We start from the raw sequence: 17,337 nt of genomic DNA, 5'->3' as shown, positions 1-17,337 counted from the left end.
TTTGCTGTACATATTGCTATAGATAGCTAATATTTACATAGTTTACTGTTTACAGTATGAAAATTGGTTTTCAGCAAAAAAAGCAGTGGCAATAAAACAATCATTGCAGACTGTGATAATATTATCCGATCTAAAAGGAATATAAAGCCATTCTTTCTACTGTTAATAATGATTAGCTGAGTACAGGAATCTTCTTTTTCTGGAAAGGAAACTGGGACACCTGCAGTAAAGAGAAATGTTTTGCTCCACTTTCCTCATATCGCGCCTGCTCTGCAGTCTGTCTGCAGGAATAGATGACATGTTGTACCCCAAAGCCAATTAACAACCTTGCATGGACTAGAATTCAAGGGTGTTTCAAGATGACCGCTGTCATGGAAACACAAATAAAACCTTAAACCTGTTCACTTTTCATTAAAACTCAAAACTAAAGCACAGGAAATACAAAATCCACCCTTTTTTTTTGACCTTTGTGTCTGATAGTATTCTGTGACCGATATAATATAGTGTGTATATATAGCAAGGGTGACAAGCATCTAGACATTGCTATCAACACAGAGAAGTCATTTGCTAACCGGGAGGTTTCTGTTTTACAATGTGGTTGTACCTGTAGTCCTCAAGCCAGTGAATTGCAGTAATTTACAAAATAATACATATTCACATAATTGTATTGTAAACTGTGGAATTATCAAAATTACAATGCACGTTGTGTACAGGTGTCATCCTGTGCAACATACTGTACAATTTTAAATTTAGCAACATTATATATTTTTTTTATATATGTTTATGTATTTTATTGTATAAGATGCCATCTTGTGAATTTTGGGAGTTAGGTGGAGCAATTCAACCACGTTGGGTGGAGCAATTCAGCCACGACTGGAAGGGCCAGAATTTCCCAAGCTGCTCATTCCCCTTCAATACTATTTGATAGTTATCTTCCAATTTTTTTTCACATGTTGTTTTCTTGCTGATGCTCTGCAGTACCTCATAGCTGGTCAAATGCTTCAAATGACTAGTCTGCAAAAAGTTGTAATCAGTGTTAGGAAAAAACTGGTTGTTTCAGGATCCACAGCTATGTATTGTTAATATGTGGTTCTATTTACAAGTGATGTAGTGTTGAATGCTTATATCTTACTTCTCAGTTCTAGGTGACGATATTGTTGTCCTTGACTAGTAGTTTTATGTCTGGGCAAAGGACTGATCGTGCAGTTGTAAATGATAATTGCATTTGTCTGGGCTTGCCACACTAATAGTACATTTTACTTTTAGAGTTCATACATATTTAACATATGTACTAGTTATGTGCAAATAAACCTCTTATATGAGTCAGTTTTTTGGCATGTATTGCTTTGTATTATAAGAAGCACTAAACATTATATTTGCACACATTTTGCATACTCCACTGTCAATGACAGCGAAATATAGTCAAGGCTTTGTTAGTTTCATAAAATACATTTACAGTATTATGTAGGAGTGAAGCATGCTCCCGGGAATAGTATGTAACAATGGGGCTTTTCAGGGAAATCACTAGGCAAGAAACAAAAATAGCTTTTAGGGACCTTCAGGCCCTCCTTTACTGTCGTATATGGCTTGAAAAAACTGATCAGAGTGACATTAGTCGGTGAAACTAACTTAATTAAAAGAAATGGAAGTTAAAATGAGCTTTTATTTAACGGAGGATATATTTTTTAAAGAGCATCTCATTGTGATTCTGAAATTGCATGTTTTTATTAGGAACATACCTGCCATTAAATATCACAAATACTGCATCCATGTAGTAGTCATGATGTTCCACACTGTACAACAAGTGAATAACATGTAGTCAGTAATAGCAATTTTGCTTGGTGGCCAGCTGGCTGGCTTCCTAACTCAGCCAGAACAGACAGATACCAAAAGAACAAGATACCAAATATATTTTAGCTTACAGATTCATTATTAAAATGAGCTTTGATAGCTAAAAGTCTTAAACATGTATTATTATTATTATTATTATTATTATTATTATTATTATTATTATTATTATTATTATTATTATTATTATTATTATCTGCATTTCCACATAATCTTGCTCCCTCGTAGAAGTCACAAGTACTGTGGCAGTTGTGAATAAGCCCCACCCCTTGTTTCCTGCAGATCCACCCCTAACGAAAAGGTAGCACAATCACATAGTAAACTAGGGAGACATGGAGCAGTTGTTTCATGCTTAAGCAACATCGCATGTGGATCTTTATTGTGTCCCTGTTGGTTTCACCCTGCCATGAGTAGCACCAGGGCAGAATGAAAAGAGGGAGGTGCTGGTCCTCCCAGTCCTGTTTTGGTCGGATTTTGTCAGAATACTGCTGTTGCTGTGTTAAAGTTACAGGTCAGTAGATTGGACTTTATTCTCCAAGAGCTTTAATCATATTGAAACGGGTGGAAGTGTATATCCTCACTGCGATTTCCTTGTATAAATGCAAAGGTAACATAACATAGGTGTGAAAAAAAATCTAGGTAAAAAATACATTGATATGTTGTGTTTTAAAGCTAATTTTGTTGCAATACAATGTGTTGCTGTCTTCTTTAGAGGTAAACATTCCATCACTCAGAACTAGTTTTGGTTTAAATGTGATTTGGACAATGCTACACAAAGACTTTGACTTCCACCTTCAGTAGATTGTCTAAAAAATATATATATTTCCTCTGACAAAACCTTTACAATCAGATTCAGTGCAAATAAATAATAATCCAGTTTACAAGTAAGATGGTGGTAATACTGTCTGCCTTCTTAAAGGAATTGAATTTATGAAATTATTGTTCAGATACTATTGCTGCTACTAAAATTCTAATCTGAAAGTGTTTCATGAAAGACAATATTTTGTCAGCTTTTTATGTTATTTTTTAAATGTCTAATTTTAACTTTTAGGTTGACAAAATAAAAACTGTCGAATTTTATGTTTTTATAAATTCAGTTACTGGTCAGGTCAGACTGCATTGATCAGGATATTGAATCTCTGTGCTGTATTTGCATTAAAATGCCTTCATTCACTCTGAGTTTCTATGTAAAGGGTTCTCTGTTTTGAAAATACTTTAACATGCATGCTTATATTGAAAGCAGCAGGGGGGGCATGACAGCGGTTCAATGGATGTGGTGTCATGCTAATTAATCCCCAAAGTATAGTTTCATTATCCACTGACAGAAGAAGACTTTCTAAACAATGATTTATAACCAGGAATGTCATGGTCATGAGAGATCACACAAAAAAAGGGCCACAACCCAGCTGCAGTAAATTCTGAATTCTAATTTCCTCCTACATTGCAAGGATTGCTCTGAGGCTACAAAAAAAAGAAGTAGGAATGTAGCCTATTAAATAAAAAAAAATAAAAAAAATAGCTGGTATTGTGTAATCATGTAGAATGGGGTTTTAAATGGGAATTATTAGTCTGCCTTACCTTGCAATTTGAGGCCAGGCTAGCATTGCTGGTTCATAGTTGGTTAAAGACCATTATGTGTACTGCTAAAATGGAGTATGATTACATTATAGTGCAGGGTATGTGTAAATTGTCAACTTTAAATGTCTGGTCTGTCACTGAACCAGAGTTGGAAACGAATCCGTTATCCACACTAATTTCAACCCAGAACTTCAATTGCACATATCTTTGTGTGGAGAGGGACTAATTCTAAACATAATACCTAATGTGAGCAAAAAAAAAAAAAAAAACTTTACTGGACTTCAGAAAGGCTTTCTAATATTTATATTGAAAAGAAAGAGGGAGCTTTTTCTTTGAATTTTCAAAACAAGAGGCTGTGTTGAAAGCAGAAACAGGGTCTGTTGTAGTGGCAACAGAAAACGGTGTATTGTATCACCTAAGGGAACTGATACAGCATATAGTTTTTTTTTTTTTTTAAATTAGTATTACTAACTGAATTTCCTGGTAGAATTTTGATACTGCAAGATCTTGCATCTAGCCTCTGAAAAACAATTTCGATTTAGACTATCTGCAGTATATTAATGTATCTTTGAAGTTAAGTCTTGGGGGTGGGGGTATTGTAAAGCACTGACAATCAACAATGTATCTCAGTATTAAGTTTACATTTCTCAGGAAAGGGGCTTAATAATGCTTCATAACTTAGTGACATTTTAACTTTTAGAAATTTGCTTTCAATTTAATTTTGAAATGGGCAGGTTATTGTGAAGAATAGGCAGGCTAAGTGTGTCTTATGTTTATTTTTGTTGCCACGGCAGCATTTTAAAATGTGTTTTCCAGCAAAGGCATTTAGAAAAACAGAAGACTTTTTTTGTGCTATATAGTAAACAAAAGAAGAAAAAAAAGGCCTCATGTATTTTTGGGAGTGGTTAGGGTTATATCAGGGTTGAGCTCAGGCAATAGATAATCCCTTAACATTTTCAACAGTGTCATTTTAAGAAGTCTAACACATATCTTTCTAGGCCCACCTCAATGACGTGGAAGTCAAAGATGAAAAACCATGGTGTTTTTTGAGATTTATGATATTTTGCAAGTTTTAAAAGGATTTTCAGTTCTGCTTGTTGACTTCGATGCCAGTTTTTTTTTTTTGATTGTTTATTCTGCTTTTGTTTATTATCATCATGTGATTGACAAAGCCTGTCTCAGTATATTATCGGTTATGAACAAGGAGTTCTGGATAATAATTAAGTGTTACTGGTACTGGTATCTCTGTTACTGCCTGACTGCTCGTTTTGTCTGTTCGTATTTCAAACATGCAAACATAATGTAGTATGCTCGCCAAACAAATAATGCCACGCTTCCTGTTTAACCACAAAAAGGTGTAGCTGAATTTTAACCTTTCAAACAGAAGCTGCATTTTCTCCCGTTTATTGTGTTGCATATGCTGGGTCAAGGTTTCCATGAGCATGGATTCCGAGCTGATCCGGGTTCTCCCACATTCCTTCCGAACCCGTGTTGAATGAAAAGACTCAGTTTCCATGCAGTGCAAGTTTGACAGATTTTTGCTGTTCTTCCCCAGCAAGCCTTGCAGCTAAGGTCACATTCTGCCAGTTCTTTCCCAGAATTGCAGCTAAGGTCACATGCGTTTGTTTACAAAACTAATAGGATGGATGCTATTGCTTTGCTTCCGACAATCCTAACAATTCAGCTCACCCCGGATGTTGATTAAATGTTTACGCCCGCTCATCACGTCATTGGTCAGTGTTGTGACCTATTTCCACCCACCCAGCTTTGGCCCGCTTTGAGAATGGGTTAAAAAAAAAATCAGGGGCAGCTTGGATTGTCAGCCAATGTGGTTTGGCCAAATGAACATGGAAACAGAGTATCACTCAGCAGGGTCTTCAACCCAGGTTGAGTGGTGTATGGGAACGAGGTACTAGACATCCCAAACATAGGTATTACGCAACTGTCTTAATTATCCCTTCTCCTTTTGAGTATTTTTTTTTTTTAGTTCTTTTCACTTTTCTTTTGACAATTAATGTTAAAAAAATACTTTATATTTCTCAATATTTGCATGTAGTGGAATACTTCAGTGCAAAAGATGGTCTTGTTTTTCAACAAATGGCTGTGTAATGTTTTTGTATCAACTAGTAGGAAGTTTTTATGATTTTTTTAATAAGCATATGGTAGTAAATGAGAACAGATGTATTGGGAATGTCATAGTAGCTCTGAGAAGACCAGAGATTTATTGTCCTGGCAAGATGTAAGCCACTTTGAAATGAGGTGTTATTAATGTTTTACTCGGAGTACTCTTTGGAGAACCAAACCAATAGGGCAACGATCCTTGTTTTACCTCACGCTGCAATGATCTGCCTCAAACCCTTTTTCTTTATAGAACACAAAGCAGCTTAATTGCTCCTCACTGTGCCCTATAATGGCATTTATGTACAATTGGTATGCAACCATCAGTGGTATCGAAAAACTAAAAATAATCACTTTCCATTTTTCAGTCTGCTTTGCCATTAGGCTGGGTAAATTCAATTACATGTGTCATTTAGGATAATATATGTGAGTACAGGAACACAGCTAATGACAGGATCTGATAGAGAATGACGTGTTTCGTAATATGAGTGTTTTTGAGTAGTTGGGTAGTGCTGATGACAGATAGGCTTAATTTATTTTGGATATTCCTAAATCACTACCAGCATTTTTATTTCAGCTACAATCTATAACACATAAGCCCTTACAGTATAAGTGTTGTGAGTTATCACTGACATTGAAGAAGATCTTTTTGTGTTTTTCCATACACCACACAATAATTTCCCTATTTATTTATGGTTCCATTAAGCCACTGTAACCATCTGAAAACAACAAACATTAAATGTTATGAAAAGAGGCTCTAAATGGACAACAACAAATTGATTCAGTGATAAAACACTGTTGCACCCTGCTTTAATATTATACTAAACATTACCTTTAATACTATGATTCAGCCTTGAAACTATTGACTTTTCTCATGGAAAAGGGTTTTTGTGGTCTTGATAACATATAATTTCACCCTGTATCTAGCTAGTGTCTACCTGTGATTAATATAAGGCAGTTCTTTTCGTTGAATCAATATACAACTTTGACATTCCAGTACTTGTAAAGTCCAACAATGCTGTTATATTCAACACACAAATATAATTTATTGGTGTCTGTTTTGAACACTTTTCCACCTTTTTTTATTGGGCTACAATTCTACATCCCACAGTAGGTTATAAATGTCATGTTCCAGGTAAAATGGAGTTTGCTGAACTTGACAATGTTGTTTATAACCTTGTATTGCTGCAGGCAGTTGCAAGATAATGACTTTGGCTCAAAGTAATGTAATAGAAAGTAGGTTTAAGTTGGGAGAAAGAATGTTTCCGTACCAATTCCATGTTGTGCTCTCTAATAAAGTCCAGTGCACATATATTCTCCTCACAGTGCACAGATATTCTTTGAATAAGACACTGCAGACACTTTACCTTATTAGTGTTCAATAGCTGCACATTACAACCAGCGTCCTGAGGAAATTCTGGGTCTAAAATTATCTACCGAACCTGGGAATTATTTTTTTTTTTTAAATGTGTTCCCCACAAAGCCGCACCCAGTTCACACCAGCGTAGACTAGGGACACTGCAGCATTACGTATGAAAACAGCCTGCTATCTTATCAGTTGAATGCTTAAAAAAAAAACCTTGACATCGTTTTATTGATTTTATATGTACAGCAAAGTATACAATACACAAATGACTTGTAATTGTTATGCCTGTGCACCAAGAGCAGTCACAGTAGTATTTAGGTATTACAATGTAGGTGATATTAGAAAGGCAGAATTTAAAGAAAGCTTTCTTGCTGTGCAAGTGTTGTAAGAGCTGAGCTACACTGTGCCTCTGGTTTACTCAAATCCAAATTCAAACTCTATTGTGTACTTTAACTTTCCAAATATAGTATGGCATTGTATATTGGTTTCTGGGAGAAATGAAATAAAAATGTTAAAGACAAGTAGTTTGAAAAATAAAAAAAAAAGTATTGAATGAGTATTCCTATTACTTGATCCAGTACGACCAACAGAAAACCAGTATTGGCCATTGCTGGAAAATATAACAAGCCCTAGGGTTTACATTTTTGTGCCGCTGTCATTAGAGAAGTGGTGAGTGGTGTTTTTTGGTTATTTTTAAATAATTGTGCCCAGTTAGCATAACTTTTATTTTCTAGTACTTTTTTTTTTAAAGCAGCTAAATATACATTGGTGCCATAATTTAATGTAATACTGGTGTAGTTCTTCAAAAGCCAAAAGCAAGACATACAAATAAATACAATTTAAAGCAGGTCCCAAGTTCATTGTCAGGCAAACAAAGCAGTAATTAGTGTGGATTACTTTGGTTTGGGATCAATAATACTGATTAACCAAACCTATTTGTGAAATGAATACTCTAGAGTGAGTCTCTGTATCAGTATTTGGTAATACTAAGTTGCTTTGTGGTCCAGTTTTCCACTAGATCCCATAGTTTATGCTGTGCCAGCTGTATTGAAACCTCACTTATCTTTGTTACCATAAAAAATTATGATAAGAAACTATAAAATAAAGCACAGTCTCCTGATCTTTGCCTTTCACCGATAACACTGAGGTTTAAATCCTGCCAAGGTCATAGTGCAGAAAGACAACCCTTCCCTGGCAGCTGCCCTAGGTTTAGGCCATGTACAGTACAACAAGTTCTGGTGTCCTCGGCCCCAGTCCAAGCATTTGCAACACAAGACCAGCTGGAGCATATACTGACTGGCGCCTAATTGTGCCATCTCATCTCGGAGAGGACAAAACAAGGGAGAGTGAGAAAGGAATGACAGGGGGACTGGGGAAGAGCGGAGTCCTCCTACATGTATTTTCCACTAACCTTGACCACATTCCATTCTTAGACTTAGGGAAACTGACATCCTGAACTAAAAAGAAGCCTTTAAACTACACAGCACAAGTGTTTTTGAGTTCTTCTCTTTCAAGGGTTTAGTACATCGACCCAGACCAGGGCTGTTCTCACCTCCTCAGAATGTGCCTGTCTTTCTAACTTGAAAGCCCTACTCAAGAGTTTCCTTTGGATACATAGAGCTGCCTCATTGTTACGAATCAGTAATTGACAAACTTGACTGTGGCCATGTTGAAGGTACATAGCGAGTATAGTTTATAAGGTCTGTTCCTAATTCATTGTCAGATATACAAATAATTAGGGGCTACTGAATAATAGCTATTGTGTAGTGTTTACCACTGCACTACCAGTACTATAAAAATAAATAAAATGTCTGCCCTTTAGGAAGGAACTTTGGTTTGCCCTTTGTTGCCAGTTTGTTGATCTTTGAATGTCTGCTATTCATAAAAAAAAGCTATCCATGTCAATGTGATGCCAGCATGCATCATCAGAATTTAAGGATATTTATTATTATTATTATTATTATTATTATTATTATTATTATTATTATTATTTATATTATTATTATAGTACTTCTTAGCAATACAATGTAGTGCTTTGTTGTGTTATTCGCTAATTTTGTTTACAGAATTCACTACCTGCAGCCTTACTTAGTTTTTTTTTTTTATTGTTTCAATAAATATAACATACTTTTCAAACAATTTTTAATTGCATATTTTTGCGCTAGACTGAGTTTGACTGGAAATAGTGACATCATAATACCATCAAATTCACATTCTGATTTTTGCACACAAAATACTTACCGTCAAGGCAGATGTTCAGTGGATAATTCATTGCAAACTCATTGAAAGGAGTAATTTATCATTATTTAAGTTAACAGACAGCAGGCCTTGATTTCGAAAAGATATTGAGGAATTTATGTTGGGAAGTAGTTGCAAACTGAATAATTGAGTGTTTTTTTTTTATGCTCTCGGATTGAGATTGACACCAGATTATATATATATATATATATATATAGGTACCTACTATTTTTGGAATTCCCTCCTACCTCGTTGGGAGGATGGAGAACGTACTTGTATTGTCAAAATTTAATTGTTTTTATTAAATATGTTCAGTTTACAAACCTTTTTTTGTTTTTTTTTTAAGAACTTATTAACTTAAAACAACATTTTGAATAATATAAGGTTTTTTGCTAGACTATGGCTGGGACCAAATCAATGCTTTGACAACCCCACTAATCGCACTAAACAAAACTGTATTTAATAGCGTTTTCTTTTTATGAGTAGAAGAAATAAGATACTTATTAAAAAAAAAAAAAAAAAAATACAGTGCTATTAAATACAGTTTTGTTAAGTGCGATTAACGGGTTGTCAAAGTTTTGATTTGGTCCCAGACTTGGCAAACTGTCATAAACACAAATCTTCCATTAAGGCAGAAGAGCTACAATATTATTTTACATACATGGTCCTTTATAAAAAACAATGGTACGATTGCCAATAAAGTGACTTTTTGATTCAAATCCCCGACAAAATATTGCTTTGTTTATCCCCAGTTAGATTACAGTCAAATCTGTTCTGCATGGATAAGCACATCAGTTGACAGTACTTGACATGTATCTGGCTGGGTGAAAAGCTTTATAGTGTGCTAGAGCTCTACCTTTATGAACTCCCTTTGTGTAAAGTAAGGTAATGCTAAATTGAAAACAAGTGAACCTGAACAACAGAAAGTATGATCTGGATCTTGCCGTGTACAGAGCAGTATAAATTCTGAAAACATCTCGATTTGACTTGGCTCGGCAAATTCCAATAGGAACCTGACGGACAGTAAGAACAATATGAAACAAACCTAGAGAAATACCTCCAATAGTGAAATGTGTAAACGGTTTCAATATGTTTATTATATTGTGAAATGCTGGTATAATACCCGGATTATAGAATAGATCTGTTTTTTTTTTTTTTTTTTTTTTTTTTTTTTTTTTTGGGGGGGGGGGGTTAAGTGCATGTAATAATGTAGAAAAATACAATAAAGCAGTTTCCATAAAATTTGTTTTGTTTAAAGAAGATTAAAGAGTAAATTGACAACAGCTGCCACAAGTACCCATAATGCATCTCAGTCTTGGGTGATATATTTCCCAAATTAAACCCAGATGACTTATCTGAACAAAACTACTTTTGTTTTTCAAGTCTTTTTAAGGTTGCTATACAGCCTGCTAGACTTCCTGCTTGGCTTCACCCTCTAGACTTTACAGTATACATTTTGGAGGCCTAATATTTTCCTGCAAGAGACCACATTTTATCCAACAGGAAATGGGCATTTTGATCTTAAAGATACGACCTTAATTATTTTAGACAGGGAGGCAGGGGTGGTGAATGATATAAACAGGAACTACTGCTTGAATTGGAAATTGTGTATGGATAACAGTGCAGCTACTTTGGCACTTGGTGGAGTTTCTGTTGCTTTGGGGAATATGTAATATAGGTAGCACTTCATTTGGAATTCAAGGGTTCTCATGGATGGACCCCTGTGAAGGATACCCACAACCTCCTGGTGTACAGGCATCAGGGCAAATGAGAGTTGATCGTTTTCACTGTTGGTTGTCTATAAGTTCTGTGCTTTAAGAGTTTTTTGTTGTTTTTTTGTTTTTTTTTTAACGAAATGTGCTGCTCAATCATGTGGTCGTTAATTGGAAGTGCATTGGACAAACATGCCATTCATGATTCATAATTTGCCTCAAGAGGAAATTATTATGTGGTTGTGTTATGTGTTTCAAAAAGATGATGGGTCTTTTTGAAACAATATCAAATGATGACCAATACAGTAGTTTCAAATCCACAATGTTTGGAAATATGTTTGTTGTCAAAGAGAAATTAAACCAGTTACACTTTAAAGTAGTTGGTGAGAGATGAATCAGGATTGTCTTAAAAAAAAAAGATCAGATCTGTACAAGCATACTTTTGAGAAATGTCTGCTAATTGAGAATAATCAAACATTTAACAATTAAACAAACATTTCAACCAGAACTTCACTTACTGTAGTGAAGTTTTTAGGAAAAAACAAAAACAAAATTAAAAACTGACAAATAACTAGAGAGGACCTGTTGCAGCAATTCAGTTAGGGTTGACACTATAAAATGAAATATTGAATGCAAGACCAATAGGAATCTATTGAATTATTCCTAAGGTTTTATTTATATTTGAAATGCTATTCTTTAACCATAATGAGACGGAGTGTGCTAAATCATTGACTTTCCAATTTGAAGTAATTCATCTGTGGTGTTTAATCAGTGTTTTGTGAAAGTGTATTTCCCCCTGCTCTTTTTGCAGCCTCTGGTTATTTGTCTGTTTCATTCATTCATAGCAGTGTTATAATAATTTGTTCATCAGGGGACAGAAATGCATACACAGGTAGGGTAAGCTGGATATATACATGTATTGGTAGATATATTTTTTCTTTCAACCAACAAGACAACCGAAATATATATATTATTATATATATATATACTTATATAATATATATCAATGTACCATCCCCATATATGTACATAGATAATAAAAAAAAAAGATATATATATATATCTATATATATATATAAAGAAGGTGAAGGCTTTCAGACAAGTATCCAAACTTCAGTCTTGATCCCCAGTACTGATCAGGTCTCATAGATTGGCACACATTGTTTTTTGCTGAATCATTCCGTTCAAGATCAAGCAAATCCTTGCTTAGCCAGACAAACAAACATCTGTGCTAGTTTGCCATTAAATTAACTTAATGGGCTACAGAGTGTGGTGTTGGTTGAAAGAAAAAACATTCTGAGCAACACATTTTACAGGGTTCCTCAATACAATTAATTTTACAAATCACTGCAGGGAGTTTTACAAACCAGTTTTTTTTTTTGTTTGTTTTGTTTTTCAGAAAGTTATTCTGTTTCCACTGAAAATGGAGGGAAGTCTGAGTCTGTGGCAAACCTGCAGCCACATACTTCACTAAGTTCCATACCAACAAGTTCCCCAGGCCCCAAACGTTCAGGGAACACACTGAAGAAATGGCTGACGAGTCCCGTGCGCAGACTCAGCAGCGGCAAAGCTGACAGCACTGTCAAGAAGATACCCAGCAAGCATAAAAAGAGAGAGGTCAGGAAGAGCTTCGACTTGGGGTCGCCCAAACCTGGAGAAAATGAGACCACACCTCAGGATGACAGTGCAGACGAGGTACTTGTGTTTCTTTTATTCTCCTTTCGTGAGCATCTACAAGGCTGTGGAGAGGTTCCATGTTGCATATTACACTAGAATTACTAAACATTTAGTGTTCAGGATGCATTGAGACCCCAGTGCGGATATTTTTTTTGTTCTAAATGTCTGGCATAGAGAGAGGTTAATGCTTATGTTAAAATCCAGCTTGTCTTATTAACGCAGTTGAGGAACCCCTTGATAAGTCTGATTTGCTTTATTTTGAAAATTAAGATATTTGATTTAGTCCTTATTCATAAACAAGAATATATATGTGTCTAAATCAGTTTCGTTTTGGAAAATAAGAATGTTTCTTATTCTGTACTGCCAAAGGTTAAGTTGTTACAGTATGTGCTTGTGTTTGTTTAACTTACCAGAGGAAAACATTACTGTTATGGCTACAACCTCACTATAAATCAAACTAATTTGTAAACTGAATGTACTTCACTAAGAGTTCATTACCTTACCAGCGCTTCGACAAGAAGTCTATATTTAATTGTCTGTTTTTTGGAGTCTTAATTTGCACTACATGTTAAATTTATGTGAATTCAAATACCTTTTGTTTTTGCCAAATTGGTAAAAGCTGAGGTCTTATATTAGTGATTTTTACCAGCAGTGAACATCAAGGGCTGTTTTATTGTGGCAGGATAGCGCCTTCACTGACTAACACAGGTTTAACAAGCGGGCTACACTCACTAAAACTCCCTGTCCCGGACAAATGATTTATCCTTCCCTAGATACATGTGACCACTCCCAAATTAGCACCAATTACCTAATTGGGGAATGGCCACACCTGTGATTCCTGACAGGGACAAATTGAGCTTGTGACACTGTGAGACTGTGAAGCAGGGCACTGCTAAACCCATCAGATAGGCAGCTGATTAAATCATTACAATGGGTTTCATTAAGTGGTTTTAACATTCGTTACAGAAGGGGAGGAGAGATGGTAATTTATCCAAGTCCTCTTCTGGAATGCAGAGTGGAGGAGAAGAGGAACCTGATGAAGAATCCCATCCCCCGCTTCCTCCACCAATGAAAATCATAGAGAACGACCCTCAGGAGGAGATGGTATGTCGCCACTCTAACCATGAAAATGGCATTAAACTTTCTCTGGTTCATTCGGTAAGAAAATAAAAAAAAATATCTGATTTTTAAAACCCTCCAGGTGTTAATAATGAGTTTAGACTTTTCAGGGAAGAAATGTTTAGTTGCTGTAGACCTTAGTCAAATTCCATCTTCAGTGTCATTCAACACAAGTTCATAATGAGTCTCCACCTGTTGCTTCTTTCCAATGTGTATCTTGTGCTGCTAACAAGTGAGTGTGCTGCTTAGTTTGTCTCTGCTGTCAGTCCTTCACAGTCTTATCCATGCACACTTTTTAATCCTGTATTCTCCTGTGTTTCTAAATATTCTGATCTGGTTTCAGCAAGAAGTCTCCCACCAGAAGCCTTAATAATGCTACATTGTTGTTTTTATTCATTATTTGAGATGCAGTACATTTATTAAAATAACATAAAACATATGCCCTATTTATAAAGTACTCAACATGTTCATGAAGCTGAATGTGTACCAGGCATTCACTTTCAGTTGTTAGCGTGATGGAATGAACATGTTGCAATGCTGTCTGAAAGGCTTACAAAAAAGCTATGTCTGCTTGAATCTTGGTCTTCAGTGTTGTATGGCCATCCTATTAAGAAACAAGACACAAAGTTCCAGCATGATGCTGTGTATCATGAGGGAAGGGATTATGAGAATATAAATGAAAGATTAAAATATTATTCTCATATTTTTTAGAATAATTAACCTTGTGCTCATTTTACTCTGTGGATCCTCCATTCTTCAGCTTGCAACACCTTAATAAAAATGTCATCCACACATCTTGAACAAGTGCAGTTGGGTAAACATTGACTTTATCCCAAACAAATATATGAAACTTCAAAACTATGGACAACAGAATATTATCATACATGACATAATACACTGCCATAAGAGCATTTAAAAGGAGTCTTAAACTACAGCAGGAATTCAAAAGGTCCTGTTTAGTGTATGAACAGCATAGGCTTAAAAAAAAATGAAATAATCAAACTCTAGCTTGGAAACAAAGTTATTTTAGGTGCAGTGTAGGCATCAAAACAAGTTTATTGTGACTAAATTAGTATGTTGCTTTAGAAATATATCCAAAGCTTTGCAATTAACTTTGAATTGAAAGAGAAATGCCCAAATAAAGTTAAAACAAGTATAATAATATTTTCCAGGTTTATGGACTATTGGTTGTGCTGATTGGCTAACCAAAGCTCCATGTCAATCTGGATCTGTGACAACAAAAAACTGTGAAACTGTTTGTGCTCTCAGGTCGTATTAGCAAGATCTTTTGCTTCACTAAGCTTTGTGTGAGCAAGTGGCTTTCGAAAAGTAAAGATCATGAAAATAAATATTAACAGTAACTGTTGGTTTTATATATGTATAATGTTATGTCTTCTGTGAAGTTTGTAACATATGGCCAAAATAATATTTCCTCTGTTTCTTACCACTCCAACAGGCAGCAATTACATGTGCTATTCCTTACAAGGCTTCCGCTAACTCTAACCCTCTTCGCTGGACTCTGATCTAACCACTGCTTGTGTTTCTTTTTCCTTATCCCTCTTTCCATCCTGCTAATTTGTCGCTCCTTTATCAAACTGCCGTGCAGTCCTCCTCATTGCTTACTGCTCGTCAGCGCTCTGCTGAAGTCCCCAGTGCTGCGGACCTTGTCAGTGCAATAGAAAAATTGGTCAAAAGTAAGCTGGTAAGTGTGGTGCTTAAACAGTGGGGATAGAATAGAAGGTGACGAGGTCTGGTTTGAAATTATAATGAAGCCTGAATTAGGTTAGATTAGATTTACCTTAGGCCTTTTTGTTTTTTAGAGGGCATGTCTAAGGCTTCCATGCATCATGTTTTAACAGAACAATATTCTGTTACAGTATTCTAATTTCCTTAACACCCAAATCAAGCATAGTTAGGACAAAAACCACATTGTTAGTATCAAAACAAAGATTTCCATAGTGTATATTTGGGATTAATACCCTAATCCTGAAGAACAGTTACTGTTACAGTCCTCTGTTATTTTTGCATGCAACGTGATGGTAGGATGTTCTGGTGCAGTGCATAACGTAACATGCCTGACACAGTATTGAATCAATCTTTTTATCCTTCAGTTCAGTATGGGTTTAAGCCATGTACATAGTGCTGACTTATGAAATACAGTATGACGGTCATGAGGGCATTTATGCGAAGGTGTGTGGTCTGTTTCTAATCATTCATCATACAACGTTATTGCTAATGTGTTTACATGTGCTCACTTTTCTAACAGTTCACACATAATAAATGTTTGGTACATCCATATATACATGTCATTGTGAATAACTGTTTTAAATTCCAGCAGAGTTGTTTAAGATTAGAAATATGGAGCAGCCCAAACAAATTGGGTCTTATCTGTGTTTTTCCAGACTTCAGCTTGATGTGTACTGAACAATTTTATATACAGTATATATTTATATTTCATCTGCTGATCATGTTCTCCACTCAATACACAGGAAGTTGTAAGTCATTTTCTAAACCACTCTTTGTCAGCCTTTTTTTCCAGGAAGGGAAAAGACACCACATAGTTACTAACCCATAAATAGCACACTGCTCAGATATTTAACTTTTAAGTTGCTTCTTATTTGTTCTGGAATTGTTTTTATTTTCCCATTCAGACAGTGTGCTAAAAGTAAAATGTGTTAAAAATAAGCTCCCGAGAAGCTAAATACCACATTACAACTAGTGTGTTTCTTTCTTTTTTCTTTTTTTTCTTTTTGTATTTGTTAACTGCAAATTCATGCCAGCATGTTCGGAGACCTCCATCAGCTATGAAGATGCTTGTGTAGTTACCGGTTACCAAACTGTGATAGGATATGTTTTAAAAAGTACAGTATCCCAAATGGAGACTTGTAAAATGAAGATAGATTATTTTTCTCATTTCACAAAATAATAATAAACTACAGAAGAAATATACCCCAGTGATTCTTGCTAATAATTTTGACAATATGATCATACCAAATTATAAATGCATTTGATCCACATTAAAACTAGTTTTAAGTCACTCCATCACTCCATAGTAACCATGATACCACCCCCCCCCCCCCCCCCCCCCACCCCCCCGAAGACGTCGGCATGGGTATATGTCTAGGTCTAGGTCTCGAAGACGTTGGTTGTAGTGGCGGTTCTTTAGGTCCTAAGGAGCAGAAAGCCAAAGCTTTACGAGGAAGAATGTAAGTTAAAGCTTGTCTATCACTTGTGCCAGATTGCACAAACTGGTATTGTAACAGCAAAGTTATTATAGTGAAACCAGTGTTCACTGGCACTATTTTATATGTAATCCGAGAAGAACGTGCCTTTTTAAGTTCTGTTCTGTCCAATATTCAGTATGGCGTGTGGGAAAACATTTGGCTTTAACCTGTTTTTGCCATAAATAAAGCAGTTTGGTACATAATTACATGCTTTCATTCTTGATATTGTTTTTTTTTGTTCGTTGTTTTTTTGGGTTATTTGCTGATTACTGCAGAAAAGTCTACGAGGTGGAATATGCCATTTTAATTTTATGATAAAGTCCAACACGATGTTGGCTTTCATCAAAAAATGCCCTTTCTTTCTCAGTAACTGGTCACAATGCCTTCATTGTTATTTAATGTAACTGTGGAGTGGCGAGTAGCAAATTGGAAGTTTTGTAGTTCTGCATATGCAGTG

General features: G+C 35.5%; 1 protein-coding gene across 1 annotated transcript in view; it reads left to right on the top strand.

The window, feature by feature from the left end:
- LOC121323019 (kalirin-like) overlaps positions 1–17,337 on the top strand; it is a 159,909-nt gene that overhangs the window by 123,198 nt on the left and 19,374 nt on the right. Inside the window, exons 35-38 of the mRNA XM_041263737.1 lie at positions 12,260–12,555; positions 13,504–13,641; positions 15,263–15,387; positions 16,809–16,862. Coding sequence (XP_041119671.1) covers positions 12,260–12,555; positions 13,504–13,641; positions 15,263–15,387; positions 16,809–16,862 — 613 coding nt within the window. The remainder of the gene's footprint in view (positions 1–12,259; positions 12,556–13,503; positions 13,642–15,262; positions 15,388–16,808; positions 16,863–17,337) is intronic.

Source organism: Polyodon spathula, chromosome 11 (genome assembly GCF_017654505.1).
Source record: "Polyodon spathula isolate WHYD16114869_AA chromosome 11, ASM1765450v1, whole genome shotgun sequence".
Taxonomy (NCBI): Eukaryota; Metazoa; Chordata; class Actinopteri; order Acipenseriformes; family Polyodontidae; genus Polyodon; species Polyodon spathula.
Note: the sequence above shows the minus strand (reverse complement) of the source record. Positions and strands in the feature narration are given on the sequence as shown.